This window comes from Thamnophis elegans, chromosome Z, assembly GCF_009769535.1.
Source record: "Thamnophis elegans isolate rThaEle1 chromosome Z, rThaEle1.pri, whole genome shotgun sequence".
NCBI lineage: Eukaryota > Metazoa > Chordata > Lepidosauria > Squamata > Colubridae > Thamnophis > Thamnophis elegans.
In genome coordinates, this window is record NC_045558.1 from 113,448,432 (window position 1) to 113,466,886 (window position 18,455).

At 48.8% G+C, this 18,455-nt stretch overlaps 1 protein-coding gene across 1 annotated transcript in view; it reads left to right on the forward strand.

The window, feature by feature from the left end:
- The first annotated feature begins 7,016 nt into the window (after window positions 1–7,016).
- Window positions 7,017–18,455, forward strand: part of LOC116521523 (vomeronasal type-2 receptor 26-like) — a 58,785-nt gene continuing 47,346 nt past the window's right edge. Inside the window, exon 1 of the mRNA XM_032236184.1 lies at window positions 7,017–7,186. Within this exon, the coding sequence (XP_032092075.1) occupies window positions 7,017–7,186 (170 nt within the window). The remainder of the gene's footprint in view (window positions 7,187–18,455) is intronic.

Below are 18,455 nucleotides of genomic sequence, written 5' to 3' on the forward strand. Positions count from 1 at the left end.
AGATGTGTCCATATGTTTCCCAAAGTATATACACACACAGACATAGACACACAGACACACAACACAGACACATACACACATACACGCACGGTATTTTGTTAGGTTGTTTATGGCTTCTTTGGCTATTAAAGGAAAAGTTTATTTTGGAGCATGTTCATGTTTTTCATAGTGATTTATTAATGGGATAGTTTATGGGCCCGCTTCTTTTTTCGGCTATATTAGAATAGGAATATCCTTGCCCTTTTTATTTTATTTTTATTTATTAGAGTTTGTTAAACCAAAATGAGAACAAGAATAAAATAAAAAAATACAATGATAGCGATGGTAGCCATGATTGTGCTCCAATTCTGACATCTGACGACTTGTGACTGGCAAGGGGAGAAGTGGTCTGGATCTGGGTAAGGGCTCCCAGGGATATATCTGCGGGATCGGGGGCAGAGGTACTTATGATTGTTGTGGTATGTTTTTCTTATGATTGTTGTTGTATGTTTTTCTCCATGCCTGAGACCCACAGCCCCAGTATGCCACCCTGTCCATGGCAGCACATACACCAAAAGTTACTGTGATGGGCTGCTGCCCTTGCTTCAAGGCAACTACCAAGGTAATGTGGTAAAGCTTAGTTTCCTTGGGGCTTATAAGTTTTGCCAGGCCAGCCCACACGGAGACTTTGGCTGGTAACAAATGACTTTGTTTTGCTGGATGCAGTAATTGTACATGGTGCAATTAGACACACATGTTTGTTTTTGAGGGGTGCAATCCGACGGTGCCTGCGTGTGGTAGACCATTGTTACAATAGTCCGTTGCCCTACCTTGGACTTAGTGAGGCAGAGGCCATATTCATCCACACTGGAGGCTTTGGAGAGATAGCACAGCACCCCCTCAGTTCCACTGCATTGGTTGTAGATGCAGAATTGTTGTATGCCAAAGGTGCAATTAGGGAGGTCAAATTGGTGACAGAAGTTTGGTTTTCCCATTTTGAATTTCAGGGTGTCCTTCTTGGGGCCCTGCAAACATTGAGTGCATTGCATATGGGTGGGGGTTAGAACCTTTGGGATGGCCCGGGGATCTCTGAAAACTACTTCCTCCCTCTTAGGGACCTTCACCGGTGGGCTTGGGGTGGGTTGTTTGATGACTATCTCCACCCTCTTGGGGGTCTTTGCCGGTGGGTTAGGGGTGGTCTTACCGGGGTTCAGGCTGTCCACCAGGGTGACCTTCACCATCCCTGCCAAATTGCTGGTAATCATCACTGTCGTGGAGAGAGGTTCCCAGGCGTCTCCAGCTTGGCATTGGTATGACTCTGCCACCCTGGGGTCCGTTACCCAGACTGTCAAGTTGCTAGATTTAAAACTGAAATTAGAAGTTATAGTCCTCCCTATGGCCTCTGAGTTGGTTAATTTAGTGCCCGCTTGGTACCAAGCCATGAACCATCATCTTCCTACGTTGCCTGTGATTTGGCAAGTCACCATCACCTGGGACGGGATTTTGGGATGAAGTATGGTGTAATAGATCTTCAAGGTAACAAGAAGGGAGGCACATCTTTCCCAAGTCCTCCCTCTTTCCGGAAAGGGGTCTGGAAAGGGTCTCTGGATGGGCTTTCTATAGTGGCACATGATTGTGGAGTTATATTGGTCGTGCGGGGCCCAACTGGTGATGTTGGGGTCCATCTGACACTGCCAGTAGTTTATCCCTTCCTGTGTGCAAGGGGAAAGTATCTCCTCGGGATGACAGTCTGTAAACCAGCGGTCAGTATAAAGTGCACTCCCTGATCCCGATAGAAGCAATTATCACAAGGAGGGAAAGGCCCTGGCCCCATTTCCTCAACCGGTGGCAAAGTGGTGGTTGGCAGGGGTGTGGCCTCATTCCCCCTTTAGGAAGAGGAGGAGTGGGGGGAAGGGGGAGGTCATAGTTATAGTCCTCCGGAAAATCCCATTTCACCAATGGCTCCTCGTCCCAGGCCTTAGCCAAGATAGCCTCATAAAGGTACATAGAGTTAATGAGGATAGAGATTAGGAGGAGTGCCGCCACCACCCAAACAGCAGGCATCAGATCTCTCCTAATGTATGCTGTTTGGTGCATGCACTGGCTGGTCTCCATGGTTGTGCTGTGGCTCGGGGTGGGGGCAGAGTCTCCACAGTAGATGTGGTACGTTGCCCATGCGTCGGGTGTCAGCATTCGGGGTGACACCTGCAGGTACTTCACCACCCATTCGTTGAGCGACAGCGTCTGGAGTGTCAGCAGAAGGGGTGGCCATCGGGCAGTTCCTTCAAAGGTTTAGTTTCAAGGGGTCCTCAGGGTCGCTGGAGGCCTTCCATGTGGCAGGAGCGGCCAATTTGAGACGCGACCAGTGGATCCCAGGCTTAATTTCAGCAACCTTAACAGCAAGGGGACAACAAATAACAACAGTATATGGTCCACGCCATTTGGGGTCCAGAGGTTCCTTCTTCCAGTCCTTGACCCAGATCTCTTGTCCTGGGTGGAAATTATGGACCAGGGTTACAATAACATGAGGATGGCAGGCAAGGATGTATTGCTGCTATTGGTGGACTATGGCATTCAGGGACTGCAATTGTTTGAGTTTCACCAAGTCGGCAACCTGGGGGGTGGGCAGCACCTGTGGGCCGAGCAAATTAGGAACCTGTCCGTACAACAACTCAAAGGGTGAGATATCGAGCTCCTTGGTAGGAGCACACCGAACTGCCAGCAACGCCATGCTGAGGGCATCGGGCCATTTGAGGTGGGTCTCCTGACAAATTTTGGCCAACTTATCCTTAATAGTGTGATTTGCCCTTTAAACCTGGCCACCCGAGCTAGGGTGAAAAGCACAGTGTAACTTCCAAGTGATCCCCAACATCCGAGCAATTTTCTGAGTGGTCTTGTGGATGAACTCGGGGCCATTGTCTGAAGAGATGCGTGAGGGCAGGCCATAACAAGGGATGATGAGGTTCAGCAAAGCACGGGTAACTTCAAAAGCATTTTTGGTTCTAGTCGGGACACATTCGGGCCAACCAGTATAAGTGCAAATAATAACCAGCATGGCTGTGTATTGGCCTGCCCGTGGCATGTCAGTAAAATCAATCATCAATGAATCAAAGGGATAGGCCCCTCTGGGCTGGTGGCCAGAGGGGAGGAGCGGGTCCTGACATGGGTTATTAGCGGCACACACCTGGCACCAGGAGCAAACAGCGGCTGCCAGGCTGGGCAGGTTATCGATAAAGGCCTCCCGAGCCAAGGCTTTCTCTAAAGCTGTTTTACCTAAGTGCAGAGACTTATGCAGGGAGGACATGGCTTCCCATGTTAAGTGCTGGGGAACAAACACCCGCTTGTCTGGCAAAACCCACCATCCATCTAGGAGTTCAGCCCCAATAGCCTCAGCTTGTTGGATTTTGGAGAGATTGTATGCAGGGGGTTGAGTTTCCTGTGGCGGGGACCACAAGGTAAGACAGGTGGCTTACAAGGAGAGGGGTTGCAAAGCCACAGCATGGGCGATGCGGTCAGCCTTGTTGTTTCCCCTTTCCGCAGCTGATACCCCCTGACGTGCATGATTGCCACCTTCTTATCCAAGAAGCACAAAATTTGGGGGGCGTACCTTCCCTCCTGCTGTGACGAGGCCCCTTTCCTTGTACGAAGCCCCATGGACCTGGACCATGAGAAAGGCATATTTAGAGTCGGTATAAATGTTGACACGCAGATCGCAGGCTAACTCAAGAGCCTGGGTGAGGGCGTGCAACTCGTCCAATTGTGCACTGGTGCCGGGAGGGAGGGGCTTAGCTTCCCACACCTTGTCCAGGGTGACAACAGCATATGCCGCCTTGTGCATGCCCTCGTGTAGGAAGCTGGTGCCATCCATAAAAAGGGTGCCATCAAGATTGGGGAGGAGCTCATCTTTCAAGTCTGGATGGCTAGAGTATGTCTCCTTGATGGTTTGTAAGCAATTGTGGGTGGTTTCTGCATGCAGCTCAGGCAATAAAGTAGCTGGATTCAAAGCGTACAACTGGACGAGCTTAATGAAGGGGTTATGTGTAATAAGCCCCTGGTATTTGAGCATTCTCGGGTTGGTGAGCCAGAGATGACCCTTTCAGTCAAGGACGGCCCTAAGGGCATGGGGAGTGTAGATATCCAGGTGTTGTCCAAAGCTGAGCTTGTTGGCTTCCTGAATGAGGAGGGCAGTTCCAGCCACAGCCTTAATACAAGCTGGCCATCCCCTTGCAACGTGATCCAACTGTTTTGACAAATAAGCCACCGGGCAATACCACGTTCCCAATTTTTGGGTCAAGACCCCCACCACCACGTTCTGTTTAGTGTCAACGAACAGCTGGAAAGGTTTATCAAGGTCTTGAAGCCCTAAGCTGGGGGCCTGGGTTGGGGCTTGCTTCAATTTCAAAAGCTATTGTGCTCCTCCTTCTCCCACCACAACGGTTCCTTTTCATTCCCTTTTGTAGCTTCGTACAGAGGCTTTGCCAAGAGCGCAAAATTGGGAATCCAAATGCGGCAAAACCCAGCTGCTCCCAAAAAGCCCCTTAGTTCTTTCCTGTTCCTAGGGGCAAGCAGTGGGCAGATGGCCTCCTTCCTTTTGTGACCCAAGGTGTCCCTGTTGGATGTCATAACCCAAATATCTAACTTCCAACTGGACTAATTGGGCCTTCTTATGGGAGGCTTTGTAGCCTTTCTCCTGGAGAAGGAGCAGCAGGGCAGCCGTGTTGGCATGACAGTCTTCCTCCATTTGGCCAGTGACCAACAAGTCGTCTACATACTGGAGGACCACATCGAATGGGGCAATATCCAAGAGCTCCAAATCCATGGCCAATGCGGTGCCAAATAAGGTGGGAGAGTTTTTAAAGCATTGGGGCAAGCGTGTCCAGGTATATTGTTGCTTACGGCCTGTGACCGGGCTTTCCCATTCGAAGGCAAACAGGTGGTGGCTTTTCTGGTGGATGGGGATGGCAAAGAAGGCATCCTTTAAGTCAATGACAGAAAACCATTTTGCCCCTGGCAGAATGAGCCCTAACAACACATAGGGATTAGGCACCATGGGGTGGATGGTGACCATTGCCAGATTGACAACGCGAAGGTCTTGTGCCAGGTGGTAGCATCCATCCCCCTTTGGAATGGGCAGAATTGGGGTGTCTATAGGCACCAGAATGCGATGGGTGAGATAAAGCTGAATGACCTCTTGGATGGCTTGCACGATGGTCTGGGGGTACGACCACTGGCGGATGCACATGGGGGGTCTCATAGGGAGTTCTTTGACTATTGTAGGGGCGTGGTGAGAGGCGAACCCTGGAGGGTTATCCTCCGCCCACAAACTAGAAACCCCGAAGTCCCTCCATTTTTCTCCCATGGCCTCCCTAACCACCATGATCCTCCAAGCCTCCTCGGTCGGCATTTCTAGGTGGACCTTGCCGTATTTCAGCCCCATAGATTCCTTCTCATCAAAAAATATTTGTGCTTGTAGTTTGCAAAGCAAATCTCGACCCATAAGCGGAATGGGGCAACTTGGGATGTAGACAAATTTGTGAGTTAAAGTCCGGCCTCCAGTGGTGCACACCAGTGGTTCCAGAAGGCATTGTTGTTGTGCAGTCCCTGTTGCCCCTTGGATGTTGATGGATTGGGAGGAAATTGGGCCCAGGGGTTGAGTCAGAACGGAACGGGTTGCTCCGGTTTCCACAAGGAAGGGGATATTCTTGCCTCCGATATTAATACAGACCATAGGTTCTGGGAGGCTGGTCGAAGCCGATCAGCCTCAGTCCCATTCTTCAACCTCTGCCAATCCAATGAGCGGGGTGCTAGGAGAGGTCCCCCTACCACCCCAGCGCCACATTCCGTTAAAAGGGCACCTTTGGGAGTCACGCCTATTAGGCCTGTTGGGCAGGGGTGGGGGGTCCCTTGGCATCCTGGGGCGGTCATCTTCCCTCTCCTCTGGGGGCAGGGCACGGTCCCGATGAGGGCACTCCCCTTTCCAGTGGCCGTGTTCTAGCAGATGGTGCATTGGTTCCGTCCCAAGGGCGGGGCCCTATCCCTTTCCCTAATTCCTCTGCCACCTGGCAGCCGCCACTAATGGTGGCTGCCAGAAGTTCCGCTTTCTTCTGCATCTTAAGGTCCTTTTTCCTTTCCTCTAAAAGGTCCCTATTAACAAAAGTTTTTCTGGCCACTTCCATGAGCTCACTGAGGGACTTTCCAAGCACCCCTTCTAGCTTCTGGAGCTTCTGGCGGATGTCGTGGGCCGACTGAGAGATAAACACCATAGCCAGCATCCGGGCATTCTCTGGGAGAGTGGGGTCGATGGGAGTATACATTTGATAGGCCTCGACCAGCCGGATGTAAAAGGCCTCAGGGCTTTCAGTAGCCCCCTGAGTGATCAGGCTGGGCTTAGACATGTTAGTGGCCGGTTTTCCTCCCAGACGGACAGCTAACTACTGAAAATTGCCAAGGAGTGTCAGCTGGTGGGCATCATAGGGATTCTATCCGGGGTCCCATGAAGGGAAGTTTTGCTCGGTAAAGTCGGCCAGAGTGGTGTGGGCTGGGACATCTGGCTTTAAAATGTTGGAGACTGCAATCCTAATCTTCTCCCTCTCTTCTGCATTAAACAGGGTGGCCATCAGCTGCTGGAGGTCCAACCAGGTAGGATGGTGGGTATCCACAATAATTTTAACCAAATCTGCCACCTCATTCGGCTTGGCGCTATAGGGCCCATAGTGGAGTTTCCAATTAAGCAGATCTGATGTGGTAAAAGGGACATGTTGAAACAGGGATGCCGTGGTGATTTGGGTTGGATTGTTTGGATCCACTAGGAACTGATCCACTTGGCGGAGGGGGCCATCAGTGTATGAACGTCCTTCTTGGCTCGAGTTCTAGCTGCGACCGGCTGGACCTCGCCCTGTTCTGGCATCCCTCCTACAGCCCCCTGCCACTGTTGTGAATCCTCTTCCTTTTTCTCTAAATCTTCTGCCCTCAGGGGGTCTGGGGTCCCAAGAGGCTCTAAATCCCCTTATCCTTGGAAGGGGCTTCCTTCCGAGACCATGGGGGACATGGCATCCAGCCTTCTCTCCATGCACACTACTGACGAGTGGCTAGTTGATGCCCTAGAATCACCTGAGCTGCGGGGGGTAGCTCCCAAGGAGTATGATCATGATATTGTGGGCTGTGGCACCGATCCTCTTCCTCCCACTGCCATTCCAGGTGGAGGCATGTAGGGCAGTGGCTGAGGCTGTTCTTCCGTGGCACTGGCTAGGATGGGTGAGCTTCACTTGGGACACTTTCGGAGTGTAGCCTGCGTGTACATAATCATGCATTTTTGAATTTTTGCAGCCAGGCTGGGGATCTCTTCAAGAGATTGTACCACATGTCAATATATGGGGCCTGATCTGGGTGTTCCAAATCGGGGTCGAACACCAATTGATGGACTTTTAGAGCTATGTTGGGATCAAAGGTGCCTTTATTGGGCCATCCAATACCAAAAGTTGGCCATTCAGATTCACAAAACTTCCTAAGCTCGTGCCTGCTCCACTCAATACCATAGTCCTGGGTCATGTACCCTGCCTTGAAATTGTTCAACATACATTGGAGGGGGGTGAGGGGGATGCTGCTACCACCTCCCATGGTCCTCTCAGGACACCAGACAACAAAGAGAGTTAATGATCGCCCCACTCAGGCTCTGACCCAGGGTCCCGGATAGGCACGGTCACTGTAGGGAAATGCAGTAGCCCCCCTCAAACACACTCACTCACACACTAGACAATCCTCCCCAAACCTTCCACCTAGCGAGGGAGATTGGGCTTCGCCTCCGGCTCAACACAGTGTCCGGGCCTAATGGGGTCCCCACAATACTTGCCTGGGGGCTTCCATCCTGTGATGCTGGCCAGCCTCAGGGTCCTGGTCTCTGGTCCTTCTCTGGTGGTTTTTGGAATCACCAGCCACTGCTGCCGGTGCCTTCCATCGCTGGGAAGTCCCTCGGATCAAGAGAGGTGCCAGGGAGGTTCCCCTCAACAGGGTGAGCCCCGACACCAGGGTGGACACTCCAGAGGGTCCCAAGACCTCTTGCAGTCCTTCCACAGTCACCAGGTAATGTTGCAGCAGATCAAGGGTTTGGGGCTTAATCTACCTAAAAAAGGAACAGGACTCGAGACCATGAAGGTGCAAGAGAGACAGTTTTATTGATGCATCGAGTTCAGAGTGTTCACACACCAAAATCTGAATTGCCTGGGCTATCCCCAAGACAGTTACTTTATACTTTTCTCCCAGTTCTGCTGTGGCAGGGTGTTTCCCTGTAATGTGGGCAGAGTGACTTCACCCCTGAGATAACCACCTTGTGACGGGCGTTTTCGCAAGCAACTGACGCGTGTCCCAGGAAAAAGGGAAGCACGTATTTCTGAGAAATGACAACCAGTACATTATGGAAAATTACAGAAACAGAAGTTATTATATTAATTTGCAGTAAAAGAGGTTTTGCAATTACTATCTTACACCCACAGTTGTCTTCCTGTGGCCACCCTTGTTCAGTAGCTTGCCACACAGTTCCAGTAATATCGGTACTATTTATGAGGAAGTAAAGAATTAAAGTGTATCAAGGTTAAGTACAAACTAACATGAAGTTCTATTGTAAGTCCCTGGTCTTTCTGGGGCTGGGTGGGTTTACCTGAGCAGCCCCCTCCTGCCTCAATCACATTTACCAATATGTAAGACAGAGCATTTATTAATTGAAATTTGAATTTGCCAAATAGATGACCATTAAGACACATAGTCGAGATCAATTTGCAAAACAACAGAATTATCTGTAGTATTAAATAATTTTACATCATCTGCAAACTGGACGCAATTGCTTTTAAGCTGATAGCATAAATCGTTGATATAAGCAAAAAAAAAAAGTGTGGGCTCTAAAATGCTGCCTTGTGGAACACCACTGTTAACTGATGCAGGGTTAGACAGTAAGTTCCCTATTTTGACTTTCTGCAGTCTATTAGACAGGAAAGCAGCAATCTACTTGTACAAAGGTTCAGAAATGTTTTAAGAGTTTAATTTTAATAGCAGTGTACTACTGTATCAAAAGCCTTACAAAAATCAATGTAAATTGCATCTACAGCTTTACCTTGACCAAGACATGTTGTCCAGATGTTTTTACAGTGCAAAATTGTAAATTACAGGATGAGGTTTTCCTAAAGCCAAACTGTTTGTCGAATTGCAATTTATTTGTTTCTAAGAAGTGAACGATGGATTGGTTTATAATTGATTTGATAACTTTGCATGTAACACAGCACAGAAAGAATGGTCTATAATTTTCTACTAAACTAGGGTCACCCTTTTTAAAGATTGGTATAACTCAGTGGTGGATTTCAAATTTTTTTAGAACCTCTTCTGTAGGTGTGGCCTGTTTTATGGGAGTGGCTTGGTGGTCATGTAACTGGGGTGGGAGAGGCTTGGCAGTTATGTGACTGGGTGGGCCTGGCCAACTTTCAAAATGTGGTGAAATTCACTTAATAATGCTCTTGCTTAGCAACCAAAATGTTGGCTTAGAAACTCTGGCATTTGAAGCACACAAGTCTTAAAGCTGTCAAGTTACAAGACCTTTGCACCCATAACTGTTTAGAAAAAAAACCTCCAGGGGTGTTCAAACTTGACAGCTCTAAGACTTGTGGACTTCAACTCCCAGAATGAATGAATTCATTCATTCATTCATTCATTCATTCATTCATTCATTCATAAATACATACATATATACTTACATACATGCATGCAATTTTATGGCTCACCAGCATCTGCATCTATAGATAAAAGTATGCCAATAAAATGTGCATTCATTTCACTGTCTCCCATCTATGTTCCAGCTAGAATTATTCATCCATCCATCTTTAAAATGACCTTCATCTTGATAATATTCATGTTACATTTAGGATAAAAGATAGGTAGTGGATATTGCATATCAAACATTTTGTATATCATCTTAAAACATGCTCACTAAATATTGGAATTCAATATGATACCAAACAGAAAATTCCTTTTCCGATAAAAAAAATTGTACTGAGAAAATTGAATTAATTCATTGCATCATATTGTTCTTACCTTGATATGTACTTTTTTTAAAAAAAATTAAGATTAATGGCAATCTAACTAGTTTCCTCCTCTTGCTTTCTTAATGTTATCACATTTCAGAACCTAAAAAGCCCCGGGTATTTGACCGACCTCTTAAACCAGAGACAATAGATAAAGGCAAGATGCTGCAATTTGCTTGCCATGTAATTGGATCACAGCCCATTAAGATCCAGTGGTTCAAAGGTGGGAGAGAGCTTAGATCCTCTGATAAATGTAGCTTCAGCTTTCCAAATGGAACAGCTCTCTTAGAGATCCAAGCAGATACTAAAATGATTCTGTGGAATATGTGTGCAAAGTCAAAAGTCTTCTAAGTTAAAAATGGCAGTGAAAGGTACAGTTCAATTGAATATTTAGGCAGAGAACAACAATTCAAAGGCTGCCTGATCCCCTCCTCGCTCGCCGGGAAGCGCGGAGAAGTGCGTGAAGTCCAGTGGAGGCAGGAAGGTTCTGGGCACTCTGGGAAGCTGCGAAAGCACGAAGAACCTTCCTGCTTCTGCTGGACTTTGCACTCTTCTCTGCATGTTCCTTGTGACTGCAATAAACATCCAGAAGGGGCAGAGACTGGAAGCCCAAGCCCCATTGACCCCAAAAGCCACTTCTGGATGTCCATTGCAGTTGCAAGGAGTGCCCCGAGAAGAGCATGAAGTCCAGCAGAGTCAGGAAGGTTGTGGGCACTCTGGGAAGCCGCAAAAGTGACTGGGGAGTGCCGAGAACTTTCCTGCCTCCTCTGGACTTCGTGTTCTTCTCTGCACGCTCCTCGCAACTGCAATAGATGTCCAGAAGTGGCTTTGTGGCTAATGGGCCTTGGGCTTCCAGCCTGACAGCCCCTGCTGCTTTTGGACATCTTTTGCAGTCTTGAGGAGCGTGTGGAGAAGAGCGTGAAGTCCAGCATAGGCAGGAAGGTTCTTGGTGCTCTTGAGAACCTTCCTCTCTCTGCCAGTTGCCAAGTTGGCATGGCCCCACCTTCCTCCCTCCTCCTCCTCCCTCCCCAAAGGCTCTTCTCCTCCTTCCTGGAGTTCAGCAGGAGCCAGGTACAAGGAATAGAAAGAAAACCACACCTTGGGAAACTTCACCGGGAAGGGAGATGGGGAACCAGTGGGGGGACACCCTGGAATGCCCCTATGCTTTGCTGGCAGCCACACCTCCTAGGCAAGTTCGTGGGAGATTCTAGGAGGCCGGCCATGCCACACAAGGTACCACCACGAACAGAGATGGAACTGGTGGGGAAAATAAGTGAGGGGTGGGGGGCAGGTGTTCTGTGAGGAACGGGTTCTAACCGGTATGGGAGATTTGTGGAACCTCTTCTACCGAACCCATTAGAACTGGCAGGAACCCACCCCTGGTATAACTATAACTGATGACCATAGATCAGTTCAAAAGATACTTCAAAAATTGTACAGAAAGGTTGAGCTAGGACAGTAGCAAGCTTTTGCAAAAAAAAAAAGCACATACTCCATCTAGTCCTATGAATAGTGATGACTTTAGATTACACAATGCTAATTCAACATTATCTACTGTAAAATTAATATTCAGATATTTGCTACAACTATTTATGATTTGACCTGCGAATGAGAGACTGCAACCATTGCTATCCACAAAAACTGAACTAAAAATGTATTGAATAGATTGGCCTGACCAACATTGTCATTACAATCAACCCCATTTTGCCCATTAAGAGGTAGAATCACTTGTAAGTCTTTAGGTTTCAAATTAACAAAGTTGCAAAAGGCTCACATAGAGTTTGAGTTTAACAGCTTTTCCTTCTCTTTATAGAAATACTTGGTGCATTTACCTTTAATTTGATGACATAAGATTTTCTAGTGGCTTGTGAAATTGGCAACATAATCTATCTTCTTGTTCCCCAAATATATTTGTAATTTTCTTATTGCCTTGGGTAATTTATTCTTTATAACTTTTTAAGGGTTTTTTTGGTTTTTTTCTCCTTCTGCTGCCACTACCCTCTCCTGCCACTACCACCCACTCCAGCATATTGCACCCATTCCTGCAATGGCTACAACAGCGGCAGTTTTGGGATATGCTGGCCAGTGGGGAAGGGGGCTAAGCTAGTGCAAATGCTTACCTGTGCAGGCAGGAGGAGACAGTTCTGTGGATGCATGTGGCAATGGTGAGGCAGGACAAATGTTGGAGTGGACCGGTTCAGGGGCCAACCAGCCATCACTACCAGTTCAGAGACCCACACCCATTTACCAATACTGGTTCAACAAACTGGGAACAACTCACCTCTGTTCTGTACCCAGTTCTTACTTCTTGCTTAAACTAGATCACCTTAAATAAAACATTTTTTCACTTAAGGGTTTAATCCCCCTAGTTAATATTCTATAAGAAATACAAGAGGTTGTTTTATTCCACTTGCCCACTGACCACATTTTAATAAGAGAAGAGGATTATTGATCTATGAAGTGTTTAAAGAATTTTACTTTGTCTTCATTTGTGCATAAAGTAACATGCTTTATGTACAATAAGGGATAAAACAAATAAGACAATTAAAGGAAGCCAGAATGGGTTAGTCAAAAACAGATAAAGGACAATGAAAGCTTATTGTCTTTTTTCACATAATGACTAGGGTGACCAGACGTCCCGCATTTGGCGGGACAGGGACGATTTTTCATCGTTTTTCCTGCATCCCGCCTGCTTTTCAAAAAACCCCGCTTTATTTCGGCGCTCGCTGGCTCCCCCGCCCATCATCAGCTGCTGTTAGCTCGCTCGTTCCGTTCCCCCATCTATTCTATTTACACTAAAAATCTAAGCCAGCCCAGCCTGCCGCTCACTGATTGGCCTGGACTCCAGCCAATCAGTGAGCTGGCTGGGATGGAAAACTTTAAGCACGCACGAGGGTGCTTAAAATTTTCCATCCCAGCCAGCTCACTGATTGGCTGGAGTCCGCTTAAGCACGCCGCGCGAGTCGTGACTCTCATGAGTCTCCATTTAATTTCGCCTTCGCTGTTTGTTTTTGCTGCACTGCCCTGGTGAGTAACTCCGGTGCTGGTGGGAATCGGGAGGCTTCGCCGCTTTGGGTGGGCGGCGGCGGCCTTTAGCAAGGGAAGGGAAGGCCTTCCCTTGCGAGCTACTCATGAGAGGAACTGGGGGGGGGGAAACCGGGCAACCTGAGAGAGGGGAAGAAGATCGTCCCCCCCGCAACTCCCCGGATTTTGGAAGCCGGGTGTGTGTGGAAGGCGGGGTTTTTGAGGAAAGCGCTTGGCCGCCCTGTTAGCCGCAGCCCCAGATGGAGGAGCGAAGCCTGAGCTTTCATTGCCGTTCCCGCCAGTCGCAGCGGGGAAGCCGGCATCGGTGACTCCGAGGTGCGCTAACTGAAATGCGGTCTTCCTTCAGTCTCTGCTTGCAGCCTCTGGGATGATCGTTGGCGGGTGGGGGAAGCGAGGGCGCAGCTGAGCCGGGGAGGCAGAGATGAGAAGTGAGGGCTAAAATGCAAAGCGCGCCGAAGAGAGCAAGTGAAGGATCCCCAAAGCAAAGGACGGGTGGGAAGCGCTTGACCAGCATGTGAGAAGGCAGGCTGGAAGTGGCCGCGGAAGGGAAAAGAGGCGGCCACGTGTATCGGTTCTCCTTGCGGTAGATAAGGGAGGTTCGTAGCAAGGGTCTGCTGGCAGGTAGGCTTGGGCGGGGCGAAGGCCTCAGTCGGGGGAGCGAGAATGGGCGGGGAGGAAATGGAGCCGAGCCCGGGGAAAGCAGTGAGACTAGCCGCGAGGAAGCCACGGTGCCTGCCCTCCAGCTCAATGGATACCTGGCCGGTAAACTCATGGTACGGGCGAGGGTTGGCCGGCTGGGGGTGGGGGTGGCTGCTGCCGAGGCCTCCAGCCTTGCAATCCTGGGTGGGGAAGGCAAAGGTTAGCTCCGGAGCTGCAGAAGACCATTGCACCGGGAGGCCTCCACCCCGGGGATCCCCCGCTCCACCCATTCGGATTAGCCCCAAACCCAAAGGAGCCTGGGCGCAGGGGTGCAGGCCAGGGAAGACGGGGTTTGGGGGCTCGGAGGAGGAAGGGGCGATCTCCCCCTCCATTCATCTTTCCCGCTGCAGAGCTCCTCCCGGGGGAGGGGGAGGCAGCGAGTGCGCTGATCCCCATTTGCAAGGGAAGCGCCGCTGCCCACCCAAAGCCTCCCGATTCCCACTGCTGGAGTTACTCACTCACATGAAGCTGCCCGCCCTTCCCTTTTTCTTTAAACGAGCTTCAGTTTATGAGGGGGGGGGAAAAGCTTTATGTGCCAGGATTATTGAGTTCCTCATCAATTGAGATCCGCCCACGATCAGGGGCAACCACCCATGTTCACGAGGCGCCAGGCATCGCAGGGCACAGAGAAACTCAGCAGACAGACGGGAGACGGGGGGGGGGGAGGAAGAGATCCCGTCCAGGGTAAAAAGAGGGATAAGCGGAGAGCCTACCCTGGACGGGATCTCTTTTTTCCCCGGTGCTTTCCCCAGGCTCGGCCATCTCTGTTTCCTCTCCGCCAATTCTCGCTCCCCCGACCTGAGGCCTTCACCCCGCCCAAGCCTACCTGCGGCGGACCCTTGCTACGAACCCTCCCTTATCTACCGCAAGGAGAACCGATACCCGTGGCTGCCTCTTTTCCCTTCCGCAGCCACTTCCAGCCTGCCTTCTCACATACTGGCCAAGCGCTTCCCGCCCGTCCTTCGCTTTGGGGATGCTTCGCTTGCTCTCTTTGGCGCGCTTTGCATTTAGCCCTCACTTCTCATCTCTGCCTCCCTGGCTCAGCTGCACCCTCGCTTCCCCCACCTGCCAATGATCATCCCAGAGGCTGCAAGCAGAGACTGAAGGAAGACCGCATTTCAGTTAGCGCACCTCGGAATCACCGAAAACTCGACACCGGCTTCCCCATGTTTGTTTGTAGTGAAGAATAAACTGACAGTTGGTCGGAGGGAAGGTGGGGGTGGAGGCTGAGTGTCCAAGGAAGCCAACCCAGACAGGCATCGCAGGGCGCAGAGGAACCCAGCAGACAGACGGGAGACCGGGGGGTGGGGGAGGAAGAGATCCCGTCCAGGGTAGGCTCTCCGCTTTTCCCTCTTTTTACCCTGGATGGGATCTCTTCCTTCCCCCCACCCCCGGTCTCCCATCTGTCTGCTGGGTTCCTCTGCGCCCCCAACTGGCATCAATCAATTCCAGACCCTCTAACTGGTAAATAGACCTGAGGCCATAAGTGGAATTGGGGTCCGTGGGGTCCGGGCAGGGAGGAAAAGAGAGATTCCTCCCAGCACGAACTCCACTGACTAAAGCGCTTTCACATGCAGGGAGGAATCTCCTGTCCTCCCAGCTCCCTTTCGCCCGCAGCAGAGATCAGGCGGGCCAGAGGAAGCACTTTATTCAGTGGATGCGTGCAGGGAGGAGGGGATATATTCGTCCCTGCGCGTAGCCCATTGATTAAAATACTTGCTTTTGCTCGCCCGAACTCTGATGCCGGCAAAAGAAAAGTCCTTTCCTTCACCTGAATCCCGCCCGAGCTCTGATGCAGGCACCGTGGGGTCCGTGCAGGGAGGAGAAGAGAGATTCCTCCCAGCACACAGTCCACTGACTAAAGCGCTTTCACATGCAGGAAGAATAAACTGACAGTTGGTCGGAGGGAAGGTGGGGGTGGGGGTGGCAGCTGAGTGTCCAAGGAAGCCAACCCAGACGGGCATCGCAGGGCGCAGAGGAATCCAGCAGACAGACGGGAGACTGGGGGGGAGAGGGAGGAAGAGATCCCATCCAGGGTAGGCTCTCCGCTTTTCCCTCTTTTTACCCTGGACGGGATCTCTTCCTTCCCCCCTCCCCAAGTCTCCCGTCTGTCTGCTGGCTTCCTCTGCGCCCTGCAATGCCCGGCGCCTCATGAACATGGGTAGCGGCGATGTGACGCCTTTGCATCCATATTGAGGTTGGCATGTTTTCCGGTGGTGCTCTGGGAGGAGGGAGAATGATGGAGGGGAGGACAGCGGCGTGGCAGCCGGTGCCTAGAGCGGAACCAAAAGAGGTCCGTGACGGTGGCTCGGAGCCGAACGGGAAGAAAAGGCGCTGCAGGCCTGGGGAGTGGGGGAGCGGGAGGAGCGCTGGTGGTTTGTTTTTGGGGTGGGGGGGTTGTGACGGGGAAGGGGGTGACTGTGCGGAGAGGCTCAGAGGCGGGACCGTGCAAGCTCCCTTTCCAATGCACACCCCTCTCAGCACCGTCCCCACCGACTGCCAGGCGTATCCGCCTCTGAGCCTCTCCATTTTGTTCCGAGAATGGGCTGCTCGGTGAGAGGAAAGGGAGCTCCCTGGGAAGCGAGAGCAGCGAAAGAGGTGATGCAGTCGCAGAATTCCCCGACACTCGCTTTTTTTTAACCCAGCCTACCTTGTAGGGTTGTTGTTACGGGGCTAGACTAGGAAAGGCAGCCTCTCTCCCGTTTTCGAGAAAAAGTAAGGATGTCCATCTGGTAGAACAACCACCTGTGCATTTGGTGGCGATCCGCGAACGTTCAAGCCATGTAAAGCGTGGGAAGGCATAGAATAAAGTTAGCATACTTGAAATGAAATAGGCTTTGGTTATGTTTAGGTTGCATTAGCTAAAATGTGCCAATACCGTCCTTGTTGGTAAGAATTGTTGTCATGTTAGAAGAATGACTAAGGCTGACAGCCTAATCTACTCTGTGTTAAATAAATAAAACGGATGGAAGGAAATGAAAGAATACAGAAAAGGTTGGTGAGGCATTTAGTGGCCTATGGATGAGAATGGTGGCTGTTTAGTAAGAAAATCTGTTTGGAATATGCATATATATTCATATGTGGCCATAGCAAAATAATAAATAGAAACTAAAAAAGCATGAGTGATTTTTACTGATTTTTATGAAAGTGAGAGGATTAGTGAAGGCTAGGTGCAGCAAGGATCCCACTATCTTTCTATTTTATTTTCTTTATGTACACTGAGAGCATATTCACCAAAGACAAATTCCTTGTGTGTCCAATCACACTTGGCTAATAAATTATTCTATTCTATTTTACTCTACTCTATTCATTTCTATTTCAATTCTAACAGGAGTTTAGCTTCTCTCTCTTGAAAATGTAAGCTAGCATAAGGCATTATAATGCAAGCTAGCCTTAACTTTCAAACAGTTCATTTAGTGACCAAGTTACAATGGCAAAGTTACAATGGCATTGAAAAAAGTGTCTGATGACCATTTTCACATTTAGCGACCATTTTCACACTAGCGACTGTTTCCAGCATCCTCATGGTCACGTGATCAAAATTTTGATGTTTGGCAACAGATTCGTATTTATGATGGTTTCAGTGTCCTGGGGTCAATGTTTGACAAAATATAAATTTTTTAATCAAGCCCCCCCCCCCCCCCCCCCCCGGGTCAATGGGTGTCCCTCTTTACAATCTGAAATCTGGTCACCTTAATAATGACTAAATTAGTGGATAACACCATTTACTTAGACTTCAGTGGGACATTTGACAAAGTAGATCACAGTTTACATCTTGATAAGATAAAGCAATAAAAGGTACCACTTTCAGATGGTTTGCAACTAGATGATGAACCACACTCAGTGGAGCTACACTTACTGGAGGGAAGAATTTAGTGGAGTACCTCAAAGTTCTGTTTTAGGCCCAATACCGTTAAACATCTTGGAACTGATTACCACATATGAATCAGAACTAGACTGATTTCTAATAAAATTAAAACCAAATGAATATAAGGTCTCAACAGGAATCCAGCATATTGGATCAAGCATACTGGATTAAGCTATGGAGAAAAGAGCCACAACTAAAGAATCCCTTGAATACATCTGGATAACAAATATGTAAATTGGAATATCATTGGGGCTAATCCACCATTAAAACAAAAACAAAATTTTCATTATTTGTAAAATAAAATAAATAAAACACACATTGGAATAAAGTTTGTTTTGTCTGATGAACAGGTCGATATGTGGCTGTGGAATTCTGTCCAGAATGGTTAAATTTAGTAATGTTGGGCTTTATGTGCCACATGATGAAAAGGATTTTTTTCACCATTTAATGGACCAACTTTGTTTATTTTCATATCAAAATTATTCTATATTGGGGTATTAGAATGATATAATTACTCCTGAGCTAGATAGATTTCAGAGAAAGAAATTAAACATAATCAGGGCAAGCTTTCCAATTTTTTTATTAGATTGAGAATTTGATAGATTTTCAGTCAAAACAGCTGTGCAAGGAAGTATATATAAAAAGATATGTTGTTTTCAAGATTTTTTGAAAATCTTTCTTCCTGGAAGTTATTTTACATGGATCTAAGCTGTTGATACTGAGAATTAATGCTCCACTGAGGACAAAGTAGTGTTTTATAAACAATCTACAAGGAATTAATAGGATTTCTTATGAAAGGT